This window comes from Anarrhichthys ocellatus, unplaced genomic scaffold, assembly GCF_004355925.1.
Source record: "Anarrhichthys ocellatus isolate YVR2014 unplaced genomic scaffold, GSC_Weel_1.0 scaffold549, whole genome shotgun sequence".
NCBI classification, from domain to species: domain Eukaryota; kingdom Metazoa; phylum Chordata; class Actinopteri; order Perciformes; family Anarhichadidae; genus Anarrhichthys; species Anarrhichthys ocellatus.
In genome coordinates, this window is record NW_022280523.1 from 9371 (window position 1) to 27708 (window position 18338).

Here is an 18338-nt window from a genome sequence, read left to right on the forward strand (position 1 = left end):
GCGTTGACAGTAAAACACGTTGTGAAACCAGTTTTGCAGCCTATTCTGGCACATCGCGTGCATTCCATGAAACTTGAAAGGACTGCCATCATCCGGTCAGCCTGCGAGAGCGTGTATATAATGATGCTGCAGGTGGATGTGAGTGGTAGAGAACCTCCAGACATAGTGCGTTGAGGGCATCATGGCTTCAGTGCTCCTGCTTCAGCTGCTCCTGGTCTCATTGGCCTCTGCGTCGCATTTCTTTGGGGGATCCGTGACATTCAGCGTCAAAGACAGAAACCCTGACGGATCAATTCAGGTGAGAGATGCAACTTTTTATATGTGATGTGCAACGTGCGTTACAGATGATGTGTGAATATGTTTCCTCTGGGATTTGTCATATTCTGGGAACGCTTATTTAATCTCTTTATTATAAATGCTGTTGTTATTTTAAATGGGTTTGAATATTAACTAAATACATTTTTGTATATCTTGATCTTGTAAAGCATTTCTGAGTACATTGAAAAGATTTACATAACATGTGTTATGATTACTTATTATTATAACTTAGTCAGGACTTTATTAAAAACTATCTTCCTTTCTGAAACAGTTAAATTCCCCCGGATGTTGCTGACAAGATATTTAGATATTTATCAGCTCCTCAAGGGGGCCGGACAAAACGTGTATTTATAGCAACTTCACTTCCACATTTTATTTAAATTCAGAGTAAGAATTTAATGCGTGATGGATGTAAAGGAATATGGGTTGATATGTTGAACTCTTGATTTTGCAGGCTTGATTTCTGATCCATGCTTTCATTCTTGCTGAGTTCATATTATGTTCTTGTGTTTTGCCTTTTCACTCCAAAAAACTCTGTTTCTCATAATCAAGGCAAACTAGGTTCAGGTGAACACGCTAAAATATTTAACATTGTTGAACCGAGTCCCGTTTATGGAATCCCCCCGTGGCTGAAAGGGATGACCTTTAACCTTTAAAAAATCATTATTTCACCAAGAGAAGAAGAAAGAATCATAAAAGCTTGATGAGAACAATGACTTTCTTAATCTAAACGTGAACATACCATCATTATTGTTGTCATTATGGTTTCCATTCACGTTTTCTTTACTCATCTCAAGATCAGAGGACATATTGCAATAATATTGTTCTTTATGAATTTAAATAAAAACTAAGATATGAACTTTAACTATTTGTTGAAATGATTATTACAGATGAACACCCTTCTTTAAATGGATATCATTATAGAGTAAATAACAGAAATGTGATTCATTAGAATGTCCTTATCTTCAGCAGAGACACCGTCTTTAACTCGAGGATCTTTTTCCACAGGTGGAAGTTCGCAACAGGGCGACCTTTGATGGGTGTCAATTCCGCCAAAACTGGGGTTGTTCCAGAAGCAACTGTGGCTATATCTCCAGCAGTGAGAGAGGTATAATTGACCGCAGCACCAATGCACCACAATCCAACAGACAATGGTGTGAAACTGAAACAGTCACCACAAGAAACATCCGGAGTGACAAACCTTTTCAATTAAAGTGAGTTTTATTCTTCTTCTCTTAAATCCTATAAATGCTGAATATTATATTTGTTGTTCTTATCATAAAGAGCAGCCAGTGTTCGGAGCAGTATTTCAAGAGTGTCTTTTGATTGATGCACATACCAGGGCTGCTAGCTGCTGTTGGATCCCAACTCGTCACGGGCTGAATAATAATTGGAGACTACTGACTTCACTGGATTTGGGATCAAGATCTGACACTGGAAAACCCAACAGGTCACCAGACATTGCCATTCTACCTTTCCTCAGGTAAGTCCTCTGCAGTTAGCATGAAACAGCTAGGCTAAGCTACAATCTGTTTGTTAAAGAAACTGTGGAAAATGTCCTACTTCACCGCCTCCCAGTGGTACAAAAACAAAAAAGACACCGTGGCAGTCCTCAAATACATTTAGGGGCTGAAAGCCAAACATGGTCTGCAATCTGAATCCTACAGTTTGTCTACCAACACAATCATATAACATATAACAGTGACTCGTGTTACTGACTCGTGTTACTGACTCGTGTCAATGACTCATGTCAATGACTCATGTTAATGACTCATGTTATTGACTCATGTTATTGACTCATACTACTGACTCATGTCAATGACTCATGTTAATGACTCATGTTAATGACTCATGTTATTGACTCATACTACTGACTCATGTCAATGACTCATGTTATTGACTCATACTACTGACTCATGTTAATGACTCATGTTATTGACTCATACTACTGACTCATGTTAATGACTCATGTTATTGACTCATACTACTGACTCATGTTAATGACTCGTGTTATTGACTCGTGTCGCTGACTCGTGTTACTGACTCGTGTTGCTGACTCGTGTTACTGACTCGTGTTATTGACTGATGTTATTGACTCGTGTTGCTGACTCGTGTTACTGACTCGTGTTATTGACTGATGTTATTGACTCGTGTTACTGACTCATGTTATTGACTCGTGTTGCTGACTCGTGTTACTGACTTGTTACTGACTCGTGTTATTGACTCATACTACTGACTCATGTTAATGACTCGTGTTATTGACTCGTGTTACTGACTCGTGTTGCTGACTCGTGTTACTGACTCGTGTTACTGACTGATGTTATGGACTCGTGTTGCTGACTCGTGTTACTGACTCGTGTTACTGACTCATGTTACTGACTCATGTTCATGTGTCCACTCAAGAGTTCCCCAGAACTGCCCACGGACATACCAGCTGATGTCCTTTGATCCTGATGGAGACAGAGTTCGATGCAGATATGGAAATATCAGAAATGTAGAGTGTAGCTCATGTCACCAACCTTCAGGCTTCACCTTAGATCAGGTTAGTTGAAAACTCAATTTCCTAATACATTGTTCAATACTTCACTGATGCTTTGCTTGACTTAACTTCAAAATGTTCACATCGTCAGGACTCTTGCACATTACACTACCGACGATCCACTGCCAACCCCAGAGTTTATGGATTTGAGATGGTGGTGGAGGACTTCCCGCAAAAGCACATCACTCTGGGCTACACTGATGGATCCCGATCCTACAAGGCCCCACTGGTTGGGAGCAGTAAGAGACATGCCCGCAGTGTGTGGGGGAGCACAGCAGCCTTCACGACTACAATCGCAATCACAATCCCACCACGAACAACCACAGCAGCAACAACACCAACACCTCCTCCACTCAGTAAACTGCCTTTGCAGTTCTCCTTTCTTGGTGAGTTATTTTTTATTGTGTGACAGAATTTTCATTGAAAAAAAAACAGTTGCTGCAGTGCTTCATGTTGCAGCTCCGGCAACACTTTAATGAGATGTTACACTTGATGGTTACACATTCGATTTTTAACATTTTATTTATCCACTACTAAATACTAAATACTATTATATTGCCTGTGAATTTAGTTTCCCACATTGAACGTCTCTGTCCTGTAAAAACATGTCTCTTTCAACTCTTTTCATGAGGAACATGAACAGCTACAGCCAGCAGACCATTTGTCTTTGATAGAAATCAGCGACACTTGCTGAGGCAGCTTTGAAGTTGTGATCCACAGACAGCAGCAAAGTGTCGGTTTTTAAGTAGAACTTACTTATTGCACTTTGGAACTCAAATGAATCTTCTATCTTTTAACTCCAGTGGACCCAGCTGCTCCCTCGTGTCAGGAGGGACTCTACTTGCCAGAGTTTTTGGTCCCGACACCTTTAAACGGAGCCCGCCTCCATGCAGAGGTCGACAGAGAAGTGGAGATCAGAGTCAGAGCACGAGCGTCACACGCAACGTGAGTGAGAGCCGACGTGACCGGTGTTGCCCTGAGGCGCGTGAGATAACATCAGAGAGGAAAGAGGCAATAAATCTCTGCTTTCTTTGCTTTGTTATCACACAGAATACATGACATCATCATCAGCGGCCCACTGAACATCACCAAGCAAAGGAACACACATGGGGAGTTCGTCATCAGGTGGACGCCTATCCAACATGACCTGGGGGAGTTTTTCCCGATCTGCTTTGCTGTTGAAGCAGTGACCGGGTAAGCTTTGGCTTCCTTGTGAGAGAATTTGTACGTGTGTGTGAAGCCATGATTTGACTTTGTAACACATGTAACACAGGTCTGCTGGAACCGCCATCACACACATTCGCAATCACAATCACCACGCCACTCCATCTCCACAGTGAGTGACATTTCTCTGTGTTTGGTGTTTTTAAGCAACAAGGTAGAGATTCATCAATTAGGAGCCAAAACCACCAGTAATAATTTGAACACGACATATCGGCCTAACTGAAAGAGTAACAGGCATTAAATCAGCGTTCACCGATGCTCCTCAGGTCCGGCGTCTATCAGTCCGAGATGAGGTGTGTTCTGGTAGAAGTTCGGAAGGTGGCAGGTGAGTCTACTTTAATCTCAACATTTAGTTGTTTCAGTACAGCTGTAATGGTGTGTATTTTCACCAAATATATCACACGCTAAATACTCAGTTAAAGAGCCAAATATTGTCTGCATGGCTGGCGTACATTAGAGGTTAAAAAGCCATGAGACGTGCACTTCTATAAAGTGCTGTGATTGGTTGAACCTTCCTACCAGACAAAATTCAGAGCCGTCATTGGACGCAAAACATTCTACACAAAAATACCACGTTCACTGTTCATACACAGTGAAACCAAACCAGCAGGACTGTAAAGAAACTTTCTTTTTGATGGAAACACAACCTAAAGGTGTCCTGTGGAGTTTCCTAGTATACAAACAAATACCATGTTTACATTCATTAGAACACATTGTGTGTATCGTGGCCTTGGGAGCCTTTCCTTCCTCAAACAAAGTATTTTAAATCATGAACTGTTCACATCAATGTTTATCAGCTCGCAGTCTTTGTCTGCTGGAACGTTGCTGAAGTTCTTGTTGGCATTACTGCCCCCTGTAAATAAGTACACCATTGGTATATAATGTGTATTTTCTAACACTCTCTTCTTCTAGTTGATTCCCATGTGATCTGCACCGAGTCCACGATGAGAGTAGAGGTTGAGAAATCTTCATTCCATGGACTCCATGAGGATCATTTGCGGCTCAACGACGGCGCCAACACCGCCTGCAGGCTGCACTCCAACAGCACTTACGTCTTCGCCGAAATCCCCCTCAGCGGTTGTGGCACTGAGCTCGAGGTAACGCAGGCTTGTGTTACCGGCTGCTCTTCTCTCTCAGTCGTTGGTGTTGCCTTTATCTAGCAGTATGAGGACTGAATACATAACCTTTGTTCACTGCAGGAAGACGGGGATAACCTCAGGTTCAAGAATGAAATCACCACGTTTGACAACAGAGCCGACGTGATCACCAGGAAACACCTGTTGGAGGTGCACTTCTACTGCCAGTACCCCAAACGTGGAAACGTGACACTGGCCTTCACAGCACACAGGCCCATCGTCTCAGTGTGGGACAGGGGCTTCGGCAGGTTCACCTACCAGTTTGAGTTCTATCCTAACGACCAATACCAAGCCATGGTTGATCCAACTTCATACCCGGTGGTGTATGAAATAGGGAGCAGGGTCTACATGCAGATAGAGGCCACCTCCTCCGTCAACAACACCGTGCTGTTTGTGGAGTCCTGCAGAGCTTCACCATATGACAACCAGAACTCCCAGCAGACCTACTCCATCATTGAGAATGGGTAGGCATGGACACACCCCCTAGTGGCAATAGAGGGCATAACAGAGCATTTGTAAAGATTAGTTCTTTGATTGTTGCTTTAGAGGCTCTTCTGTGTAATGTCACCCTGTCAGGATGTAGAAGTCAATGCTTCACTCACTTCATCTTTTGTATAACCTATAGTACTTTTCTTATTGTGTGAATACCAATAGAACAATACCTCTGCCCCTATAGCAGCATCCACTGTAAGGCACAGAGTAACAAAGGCAACATGTCTCATCTTTTTGTTGTGTTTTGCTCTGACTAGGTGTAAAGAGGACCCGACCGTTCAGATCCATTCCCCCTCCCACCCGAGACAATTCAGGTTCAGCATGAAGGCCTTCAAGTTCATCGGCATGTATGATCAGGTAAAGAACGGAGCAGAGGACTGTTGATGTCTCTGGGAAATCTGTAAATGCTTCAACGAATAGGTCCAGTTCATGACGTCCTTTCATTTATCTGACTAGTTGTACTAAGTGGTAATCAATGCACACTTGGTGGACAGGTGCAGTCATGTGAACTTTATTAGAGGCACAGTGTTTCCGTCATGGATCTTCCATCAGGTATAACACACAATGTGAAGCAACACATGTTTGTACTGAAGCCACAGGTCGTAACAACCAATCAGAGAGAAGCAAATCTCTGAAAACACCTGAGACGCTTATCACATCAATAATTGATCAAAAACAAAACATATTTGAACGTAATAATGTCAGACTTTGTAGAATACAAAATAAAATAGACTTTTTTTCAATAAACATTAGTCGAGCAATTCAAGAAAAGTAATTTGTCAACAAAAACATGTAATTTTTGACATATTTTGTGAAACTCAATCTATGTTTCCCATCTCACCTTTTATAGAACAACATTGTATTTCATTTTAAATTCATTTTTGAATGTGGTTATTATGAACTTGACTGGTTGTTACAACCTGTGGCTTCACTTTGTGAATCTGATGTCTAACGATCATGACAGAAAAACTGCATCTCTAATAAACTCAGCGCTGATGAGGTTTTAAGAAATAAACTGGTACCACTTGACACGGATGGACTTGAGGACGAGGTGGACGTCACTGACTGTCGTGGAGATGCAAAGTGGAGCGGAGGTTTTAACTGGATCTGAGCACAGCTCTGCTGTCGGTCCGTCTGCTGGTGTGATGACAGCGTGTTCTGTTTCATTCAGGTGTACATCAGCTGCACAGTCCTGATGTGTGCAGCAGGGGAACCCAACACCAGGTCCTCTCAGGGATGCATCAGCTCCACAACGCCAGCCACTTGGCCTCAAAACCACCACCGCAGAAAGAGAGAGGTTCGCGTGGAGAGTGCCAGGCACTTCGTTTCCCAGGGTCCCCTGCGCTTAAAGAGATCAGTGGAGAGCAGCGAAAGCTCAGGTATGAAACCAGAGAAAGGTTATTTGTTACCAGCACACTTCACTTGTTTGAGCCACTTTGGACCAGATCAAGTTAAAACATGGTGCTTGTTGTCTCTCCAGCGCTCCACCTGAATCTGAACCTGGTGTTCATCGCTGGATGTCTTCTCGCAGCTGTTGGCATGATCAGTGCCGTGGTCCTGTACAAGGCCAGGATGTCAAAGGTCAAATACCAACCTTTGTCCACAGATGAACGTTAAGACAGCATGCAGAATACCAGTTCTGCACTAATTACATTTGACTACGTAAAGCTTTTGATTCGTTTTGCTGTCAGATATTGAGTGCTCGTGTATCTTCTGTGCCCATTTAAATGAATGAGCTTCATATTAAATCCTTTATACATGTCTACAGCTTATAGGTGGAAATACTTCAGCGAGGAAACATCTGTGCCCCTGCAAACAGGAAACCAGAACGTTTTATACTAATTAACACTAAGAGGCTGATCAACCAGTTCTGCACAGGGTTATTATCTTGAAATGAAACTAAATGAAAACGTTATCCTTTAAGAAAAACTAAAAGCAAACTGAAACAATATTCCCTGTTTACAAAATAAATAAAGATAAAATAAAAATGAGCATAAATTCATTTCAGTTTTTGTTTCTTAGCTCTAATATATCACTGCCAAAGAAAACAGTAGACAGAATGAAACATTACATTCATTCATCATCCCTCCGGATCATAATGGCCATTAAAAGATCTCTTTTCAAAGCCAGAGTCGGTAGGAATGAGAAACTAGCCTCATATCGGCCTTCAGATTAGCCGTTAGACATGCAGTTCAGTTTGTGTAGCTAGAAAACTTTCCACACTTTGAAACCTTTATTGCGTTCCCTTCTGCTGACTCGGGCCGGGTTGCAGGCGCAGTAGGTTTAGCAGGGTATTCTAGACGTACCTCTCCACAGAAACCTTTCCAGATGAGATATATGATATTTCTGGGTTTACCTGAGAAACCCTGTAAAGGGAGGTGTCCACAAGTAATCCTGATCGGATGCCCGAACCAACTCTGCTGGATCCTTCACCGCCTGTAATCATGGTGAAGTCATGTATTTGTGTCTTTTAAATGGGATTTTAATTTACAATAAAAGGGGAAATGTGCATTATATCAACCTTCCATTTGATGTCTTCATTACATAATAAGCAATGCTTTGTTTGTCTGTGGTTTGTTGTGCATGTGTGCGATGTAATCATTCGGGGCTAACGTCAGCATGCTAATGTAAGCGACGTGGGTGTATGATAAAGAATAAATCAGTTCAACACATTCTGGGTTTTCCTGATAACTTTAGTCAAGTCCCAACACGGAACCAGACCAGCCAAGACCAAGTGCTCCTCCTCCTCTGTCATTACATAACCCCATAACCTTCAACCGCCTGAACGCTGACTAGTGGCGACATCTGCTGACAGATCATCAACTTCACATAACTGTAGATACTAAATATGTGTACACAAGATGGTAGACAGCAGTTCAACATCATACTAAACTTATGCTTGCACATGCACGATTATGTTTAAACCTGTAGTTACACAATTTCACTCTGACACTAACTTGCTCATTGCTAAGATGTTTAGCACAGTGGTGGGTCGTCAGGGCCTGCAAGGCCTTCTCTGCTGGCCTAGACACTGACAGAATCCCAAAGTTATATCTATTTTATAATTTAATAATTTTTCTTAAATACACTACATGTATTATAATTTATACAAATATGTTTCCCATTATCTTATGTTCTCATTGCACAGCTACTGTCTTCCTCAGTTGCTCTGCTTCCAGTGTAGCTTGTTTTAAGTAGAGCTTTTATCCAATCAGAGTTCACCTCTGTGTCTCTAGGTAAGAACAGAGCCAGAGGCCTGCAGACTCTCAAGTGCATCCATGTGCAGTTTAAGTGAATGGGGACGATATTGTTGATTGTCATTGTGTTCAACCAATCAGATCTTTAGTTTGACATGTTGGGCGTATTCTTTGACATGTCAGAGCCTGTTAGCCGGCCTATAGCTACGTCAGCATTACGTGCAGCTCAGTTTCCATGTGCAGCTCTACAGTGAGGTACAGCGTGTGCTGTGATTGGTCAGTGGGCGAGCACGTGACTACCGTGAAACAATCACGTGATGCAGCTCAGCCAATGAAATATGGGCATTCTGACAAGTTTCCTGACTCCAGTGAGATGTACACACACAGCGACACAGGGGGCTGAGACGAGGAACCAGGTAGCAGAGCAATACGTCTCTCATGGAAGTTGTGAAAATTAAATCATAACCACGAAGGCTGCAGCCCCTGAATTGAGACGCAGCTACAGAGGCACTGAGACACACACATGACTTAGAGATATACGTGATGCAGCTCAGCCAATCAAATATGGGTATTCTGATAAGTTTCCTGATTCAAGTGACATTTACACACACCGCGACACAAGAGGGAGAGACGAGGAAAGACATGGCAGAGCAGGACAATAGCTATGTAAGCTGTAAATGATAAAACATAGGACAATCGCCAAATGAGAAAGTTCGCCAGAGAGCTCAGAGTCTCTCTCTCTCTCTCATATCCTCTCATATCCGCTCTCTCTGTCTTTCTCACTCATTCTCTCTCCATCTTTCTGTGTGTCTCTCTGTCATTCAGGGCTTAGAGATCTTAAGAGGACTTTCACCCCCCCCCCCCCCCCCCCCACCACACACACACCCCATTTCAAAATAAAAGCTCCAGAGAGTGAATTCTAACTGAAATGCTTGTGATGAAGCCTGTCATTTAATAACTTCTGTTTATGTGTCAAACATTATGAATATGTCTCCTCTCCCCCACCCAGTCCCACCCTTTCAAAATAAAAGCCTCATGGATTAACTGTATTTAAACGTTAAGCTCAAAATTAGGCTTTTTTGTTGAAATAATTAATGCTCTTACAAACACTGCAACTACTACTGCTAATATTTCTACTATTACTACTACTGCTACTACTTCTTTTTTTTTTATTATTTGACAACAGTGATATCAGCAAAGACTTGAACCTGATCTACATCCTAAACATCTGCAACAGAACGTATGGAGCAGCGTTCACTTCTCTTGGACTAATGATGCTGTAAAAGATACAAAGTTACAAATAACTTGTGCATTAACAGGGAGTCAGCTCTCCATTGAGTAGGTGTGTGCTGCTATTACTATACCATCAATATATTATTACTACCACTACTGCTATTACTACCACTACTACTATTACTTATACTACAACTGCTACTGTTATGTTAAATACTACGACCACTACTACAGCTATTACTACGACTACTGATACTACTTATTCTTCTAATTACGAATACTGCTACTAATACTTCTACTACAACTACAACTTCTACTACTACTGCTACTACAAATATCACTACTGCTACAACTAGTACTTATTCTCATGCTAATAATACTTTTACTACAACTTCTACTACTACTACAAATATCACTACTGTAGCGGACCCCAGCCGGACAATGGTGAAGCGTACTGATGTTTCCAGAGGCCTTTATTCATGTTCAACTGTTGACCTTACTTTGATGAACACAAATTTACTTTTCTCTCCTTTCTCCAGAAAACACCGTAAGAGCTTCGGAACACATAAAACATAAATGAGCTCTTACGAGTTTAAACATTCAGAAAATTACATTTAAATACACATGTGAGCATTAATCAAACACTTTCTTTCATGTATACTCTCAAAAGCATATGTTAAACCGAAATCTAGCATTAGCTTGAAATTACAGCTTAGTCATTTAGCTATACCTGTTAAGCTAACATTAGCATCTAGTTGAAACAGTAATATATCAAACACACAATGAACACAATAAACACAATACCTTGTTCCCGTTCCCGTGCTTAACCGTTATTAGGAAACTCTTATTTTAGAAGAATATATTTTATAACACCTTTCCTTCAGTCTCCACCGTCAATTTTCGTAATGTTCTTTATGCGAAGTCAATTTACAATACTCTGACGAGATTTCGATCCGTTTCCGGTTTCGCCAAAATGACTTCAAAATAAAGGACCCAAAAACGTAAAAAAGGCACTTGCACAATAAAGGCTAGCAGGAAGTGATTAACTTAGTGGCTTGCAAAGTAAAAGGCTTGTTGGCAATATTCACAGAACCTCTTAAGAGTCTGTTACAACTACTGCTGAAAATTTTTTAAGCTACAGAAACCGTTTGAATATCAAAATGTTCAGCTCTTTCAGGAGAGGGGTGCTTTGACTTTTCATATTTGTAATCTTTAAACTTTTTTAATTAAGCTTTTTGCAATTTTCTTTTGAATGGGATCTCTATGGAGAAAATCTTCAAATCCTGTTAAACTTCTTCAACTTTCAAAGCCTTCTTCCTCATACTTTCAGCTACAGACACCATAGTGAGACATTTCAACTAGAAGGGTTTTCAGCAGTGCAGTTTAAATGCTTTCAGGCTTCAACATTTTTCAGATGGGTAGTCTCCCATTTCTTAATTTTCAGCAATTTTTTTGCGATTCATTTCAGCTTTCAGCATTCCAACGCATTTTCAGCAGGAAATGCATTTTCTAGTTCTGCTCACTACTCTCATTATATGAATCATTTCTGTCGTATGCATTGAATGTGTTTTAACTCTGTAATGTTGTTCATTCTGAACACATGACATCTATCACACTTCATCCTTATCCTCTTCTGTTGCTCTCCCTCAGGTCTCTTCCTCTTTTTCCTGTTCTGATGTGAGGGTCCCGGGACAGAGGATGTCATATGTGTACAGATTGCAAAGTAAATTTGTGATTTTGGGCTATACAAAATAAATTGAAATTAAAAGTTGATGTATACATTTTAAAAAGTTATAGTATAGTACGTAAAAAAAAAAAAATCATAAAAACAGTCATAGTATGCTATCCTAATGACTTTTTTTTCAACATACTATGACTTTAATACTTTCTTTGACATAAAAAGTCAGTAATGTTAAAAAAGTAGAGCCTCATATTTCATGAAGTTGATTTAAGCCTCCTGAATGTTCTTATTGTACGTGTTTTGATAAAAGCTACAGAAATGAAAGACATAAAACGATCGGCATCAAGTTTAAATCAGTCCATTTCAACACAGTCACGTTTAACAGCTTACATTTGATACAATACTCGGCTACCGAGTCAAACTAATGATGAACTTATTTTCATTGGGATTAAAATAACGCACCACAAACAAGCTAATAATTCATAGTTTATTTATTGAAACAAAAAAAAGCAGGTAATGTGACTTAAGCAAACAGAAGTACAGATAAAAATAATGTATTTGAAAAGGTCACTTTTTAAATTGATTGAATACAAAACCCCAAAGATGAATCTAATGACGTCACTCAGACAGACAGACAGACGAGCAGTTTGTTAGAACCCTTAGTGTTTGGAGAATTCCCTCAACATTTCAGCCTCGGCGCTGGGAAACAAAAACATGTCTTCAAATCTATCATTTGTCAAAGCGTCATGAATCCTGATCTCTCTCTGTACATCTAACTCAGCATGATATCAACACTTAACCAGTAGAACGTACGGAGATGATTAAAGTAATACTATGAGCTGTAGTATTTTAGTATTATGGCCTCGTAACTCTGTGAATGAACATCTGCAAAAAGCAGGAAAGCTTATTTTTGATCATTTATAAAATCAGAAAAAGGAGATTCGTACGACACGAAGCTTTCACTGAATTCTTCTCATCGAGAAGCGAGGAGGGATTTAAACTCCTGCGCAACACAGCGGACGTTAGGCAGACAGGCCGAGGAAGCGAAGCAGCTTTTTGGTCCACAGTGGGATGAACATCGTGATCCACCTTAAACTGCTGCTTACGTTAAGGTGGAGCTACTAAACGGAGCAGTCGGAGCTCAGTCGAGACATTTCAATCTCTTTTGCTGTCACTACTCTGGTCTTTGGTCGAGACTAAACATCCTCTAACATGTGAAGAAGCAACGATACCTGAAGTTGATTTGAATATATTATCCAAAATGCAACTTGTGGCTGCGAGGCAGGAAGTGAACTCAGAACGTCCACGTCACATTTTGTATCTTTAACTACTGCAAAGCCCAGAAAATGATTCTAAGGTAACTCCATCTGCTACACGGAGAGAAACTAAGTGATCCGAAAGAGGACAAGACAGAAGAGCCATGAGGAAAAAGGAGCAAAGGAAAGGAGGCTAGGAGACCTGAGGACGTCTCACACCGAGATGAAGAGAGAAAAGACCAAAGTGTGGATTTGAAATCGTCTCCTTCCTCTTTTCATCATTGTCGAACCTCCACGTAGTTGGCGGGGAAAAGGCCGTAGGCGCCTCTGCACACGCCTCTCCACCAGCCCTCGTCGATCATCTCGATGTTGGTGATGATGTCGTCGGGGTCGAAGGATATCTCGTCTTCGCCGGCTGAAAAAACGGGAAAAAGAAATGTGACGAAGGAGCACGAGACTATTGTAGAGCTGAATTCAGTCAGTTCATCCGTTAAGTCGATCAACAGAAAATGTATCTGCCACAATTGTAATTAGCATTTATCCATTTTAGTCCTGGTGTAACCGAGCCCCCGTCACTCCGGGCCCCAGACCTTCAGTCTCACCTGCTTGGTAGTCGTACAGAGCCACCGCTGTCACCCCGATGTCTTCGCCGCCCGACTCGTACTGGTCGCCTGCAAGAGGAAGACGGTTTGTTATTGACGCTGTCACGTGACTTCTGACCATGTCGGGTACTGATGTTGGAGGCGTAGCTACGTGATGCTAGCGCCCCTCAACATCAATGCCCCTCGTTTCCCACCTAGATGGCAAAGAACATTTTAGAGAAAATATCAATAATTGGATGTGAATCTGTCTTGAGCTTTTGCGGCCACTGATATCGTCGGAGACTGCCTCAATTTTCCATCTACCTAGTACACCGATATCTGGACAGCTCATGTCTGTCTATATTGAAGGCCAATGCCTTTAGGGTGAGTGCAGTATCACGATTCATCCACCAGAGGGCGACACAGAGAGAGTTTTTGCATTAGACGACTGGAGACGACTCAAAACCGGTGCAGACACATCGGAGTAGAAGTTAGCAGCGTTGATTTGCTCTCGAGCAGAACTTTTAGTCACAAAATGGCAAAAGTGAGACATCATTTATGGTTAAAGTGAAATTTAACTTTTTTTCCTCTTCTGGTGCATTTTAGGCGATTGGTGTTGGAATCTTGCCTCGACGTTGCTACATGTTCATCGTGTGGTGTTCCTAATTAACTGGCCATTGACTGTTTTAATATTTCAATGAACTGCCCGATGGACCAAAGACAATTCTCCACCTTTCAACTATCAAGCTGTACTCAAGTCTCAAGTCTGTCTCTTGTGCTTTTCTTTAAAAGTTTGAGAAGAAGATGACAGCTGATTATTGATGACTGATAATCCTAATAAATGATGTATAGAGGACAAATACCAAACATCTGCTTGTTTCCGTACGGCGACCAGGTAAATGAAAGTCACCTGCTTGTGGGCTGGTCTCTTCGGGGTTCTGGTACAGGTCCTCCTCCTGGTTCGGAGGCACCGCCTCGTACAGATGCTCTCTGTTCTCCTCAGCTTCCGCCGTCTTCTATTGGACACAAACATAATCTGTTTAATGATTTCTTCTGCAGAGAGCACTGCTACATGCAACTAAATCTGGCTTCAGTGAGTTACGAACTTCTCTGAAGCCAGGAGGAGGTTCTCTTCAAACCAAGGAAGCCACAATATCAAGAAACATTAAGATGTGTGCTGAAGATCACAGACGAGGGCACCGTTTGTATTCTTGATGCTTGTATTGAAGGCTGACATTTTTTCCTGAAGACCAGCTTCTTTGTGTCACTACCTGCACCAGACTCACCTGGTATGCCGGGGCGGCAGCTGGCTGGACTGGTGGGGTCGGAGTGGGACTGGGACTTGGACTGGGACTTGCAGCAGCGGGGACGGGAGAGGGGGCCTTGGCTGTCTCCTCGATTTTACGGCGCGCCTCCTCTTGCTCCTGCTTCTCCTTGGCCTGCCGACGGCCTCGCTCCTCCTCGGCCCTCTTCCGGTCCTCCTCCTCCTTCTGCTTGGCGATGTTCTCGAAGCGAGCCTTGATGCTTCCCGTGCTGTTGGCGGCTGACGTGGCGGGAAAAAAAAAAATGTGCAGAATGAAGAAACGACGTAACGAGTTGTGACTCAACCAACAGCTGACGAACACTTACCAGCCTCCACGGGTTTGGTTTTCTGGTAAGACGAGGTCACCTTCTCCACGTCCTCAAACGTCCCGGCGCTCTGTCACACCAGAGATAAAGTGAGACGCAACTCTACGGCCGGCGCACGCACGCGCACGCACGCACGCACGCACGCACACGCACACACACACACACACACACACACCTTACCTTGTCCATAAGGTCATTCTGGACTCCAAATTTACCTCCAAATCCTTTAGAGTAATCTGGTGACAAACGGGAGATTTAAAGAGTCAGTTTCTGTTCGACCCAACCACAGTCAGCATCACCAGAGCAGACCTGAGACGAGCATTTAGCCTCTAAACACGTCCTCCATAGACTTCACTGAGGGACGCACTGATTAGAAAGGTCTCTGGTCTGCAGAGGTTCAGATGAAGCACACTGTGGTTGGTGGCATCAGAAGGACGGGTTGATGAGCTCATGCAAACCTGTAGGGAGGAGAAACAAAAGAGAACTTAACATAAGCCAGACAGGAGGGGGGGGGGGGTCAAGCAGCCATCTTGGCTCAACCTGTGCTCTGGAGATCAGCCGTGAAACATCATGCAGCAGCATGAGGGCAGAAGCAAACAGGCAGCATGGAGGCGGAGCTGGAACAGCAGGTGGGATCAGTGAACACTGATTTATTAAACAGGCCGCACCACGTGTGATATTTGAACTCTAAGCTTTTTTGGGGGTCTTTGATAGTTTGTTGTTTTTCGACCGCAGAGAAAATGTATGTTCTGAAAAGCTAAAACCAAATATGGATTGAAGCAGAATATTTAGTTAGATACAAACATCTCTTTGTTACAATGAATTCTGATTGTTTTTTGGGACTTTCCAACGAAATGTTTGGATCACGTGAGTCTGAAACAAACCTGGAACCTAATTCTACAAAAAGCATTTTACTAATAATAAATATATTTATATAACCAATATTAGTGAAGCCTGATCTTTATCTGCAACTGTGCAGAAAAAACGGCTTAAAACATTGAAAAAAACGTGAAAAAAGCATTTGAATGTTTTAGAGTTTGAAGGTCAGCGTTGTGAACGAAGCCCTCGTGACGACACGCTGTATTAATGTATGAACACCTCAGATAATGTTCCTCTACATTTCTAACTCTGTGGTTGTTTTATAGGATATTTATATTAACTGATCGAACCAAGATGACGGATATCTGCAGCAGTACAACAGGCTGTGTGTCCGTTGCTTAACAGGAAACAGCCGGGATGAGAGGACGGTGCCAAAGAAAGAACAACAAGCTGGGAGGGAGGGCTCTCTGGAAACAGGGAGGGGGGTAATAACAGGGAGGGGGGTGATAACAGGGAGGGGGGTGATAGTAAGGAGGTGGGGGGGGGTGTCTATGCCTTTCTGGGACTCGTGCTTAGCCAGGCCCTCCTTGTGCTCATAGCCCAGAGCACACTGGTCCTGCTTCTCCTTCTCTACCCCATACTGCCCTCCAAACCCACGCTTATAGTCTGCAACACACACACACAGATATATATACACACACACACACAGAGACAAACACAGATATATATACACAAACACATATATATATATATATATACACACACACACACACACACACACACACACACACACACACTGGGCAGACCTTTCAGGGCTCACAAACACTCATGTTACAGTTTTAAAAGAGGAAACTTTAAGGAAAACCAAATGTTGGTCACAATGTTCCGTTTCCAGATGATGGTAGTGTGCAGAGCAGGTCTGTGCGGAGAGTCGTCTGCACCACAGGAACCTCTGGTACCTGCTCTCTATTTTAACTGCCACCTCTCAGGAGAGAAGAACGTTTGGGACGTTCAGTGGCCGATGTGGTGCACCACGCTGCAGCCGTACGTACATGTTCTGAGAGGGCTTACCTTCCTAAGTGGGGCGAGAGGCTACGTGCAGTACAGACTCGTCACATTGGCCATAGGCGTCTGAGCAAGTGGAGCAGATGCATCCCGATTATTCAGTCAGTTCTGTTACTCCACTTCTTGTCTTTTTAATAAACTTATCAAATAGTCCCGTTGGTCCACTTTGAGTTCTCCTCATCTCATCCCTCCTCTAGAAGAACAATGCCTCCATTGTACAAACGCAGTTCAATGCAGGCTGCACTAAAGGTCTCAACTGCTCATCTCAAAGAGAATAAAACTACTTTTAACATGCTAGTGATGCTCGTTAGCCGCCAACAGAGCGTTACTGTGCTGCTGCTGACATGCAAACAGGAATCTGAGCTGTGCTTTCACTTCTTCTTTCTGAGCTTTAGAATTCAACCGCAGATTGAGGAAGTGGTCAACCTCTGAAAGACCACATCAGAGCCACAGTGACCCACATCAGAGCGGAAGAACACAAACAGAGGTTCTCCTCGTTTAAAGTTCCATTTTCCTTCTTTCTAACAACTATAATCGACAGCAAACAAATATTTTAGTCAGTTTTCCTTCATGGGAAACTGAAATTCAAAAGATTATGAATAATAAAACATTGACGATTAAATAACTTTCTCCAAAGCTGCACCAAGTTACAGAATCTTCTCACAAAACAAAGCTTAAAATAAAAACGCTGCACAATACTGGACTAATAGCACAACATGATCTTTATCGAACGTTTGACTTCCTCAGAGGAAGCAGGGGGGGGAGAGAGAGAGAGAGAGAGATCTCTCTCACAGTAGACTCGTCTATCAAATCGATATGGAGTCGAGTATAAAAACTGAGCAGCTTCAGCTGAAGATGATCCGTGTCTAGCCGGGTGCTTTGTTTTTAGGATTATTTTGGCATCATTAGTCCGATTGTATTAATATCATTACTCAGGACGTCCCATGAGCGTGCTCACTGATGGGTAATGAGACCCCTGTATGTGTGTACCTTTCTGGGACTCGTGGAGCTGGGGTTTCTCCTGGTGGTCCCATCCCAGCGCAGACTTATCCTGTCGGTCCGTCTGCACTCCAAACTTTCCCCCGAAGCCCTTCACATAGTCTGCAGGCAGGCAGGCAGGAACACACACACACACACACACACACACACACACACACACACACACACA

The 18338-nt window shown here is 42.5% G+C and overlaps 2 protein-coding genes across 2 annotated transcripts; one reads left to right on the top strand and one right to left on the bottom strand.

Moving 5' to 3' along the window:
- Window positions 1–135: 135 nt before the first annotated feature.
- On the top strand, window positions 136–8381 carry LOC116401594 (uncharacterized). The gene is made up of 14 exons (XM_031880074.1): window positions 136–298; window positions 1327–1532; window positions 1661–1801; window positions 2722–2860; window positions 2949–3243; window positions 3661–3802; window positions 3908–4051; window positions 4131–4193; window positions 4348–4406; window positions 4994–5178; window positions 5281–5681; window positions 5967–6066; window positions 6881–7088; window positions 7190–8381. The coding sequence occupies exons 1-14, from the start codon at window positions 182–184 to the stop codon at window positions 7324–7326; spliced, it is 2337 nt and encodes a 778-aa protein (XP_031735934.1). The 5' UTR covers window positions 136–181; the 3' UTR covers window positions 7327–8381.
- Window positions 8382–12293: 3912 nt separating this feature from the next.
- Window positions 12294–18323, bottom strand: LOC116401593 (src substrate cortactin-like; the record flags this gene model as incomplete). Its single annotated transcript, XM_031880073.1, has 8 exons — window positions 12294–13491; window positions 13679–13747; window positions 14568–14673; window positions 14944–15200; window positions 15287–15356; window positions 15467–15522; window positions 16661–16771; window positions 18161–18323. Coding segments are annotated over 8 exons (969 nt in total), but the record flags the coding sequence as incomplete, so codon positions are not given.
- Window positions 18324–18338: the final 15 nt, after the last annotated feature.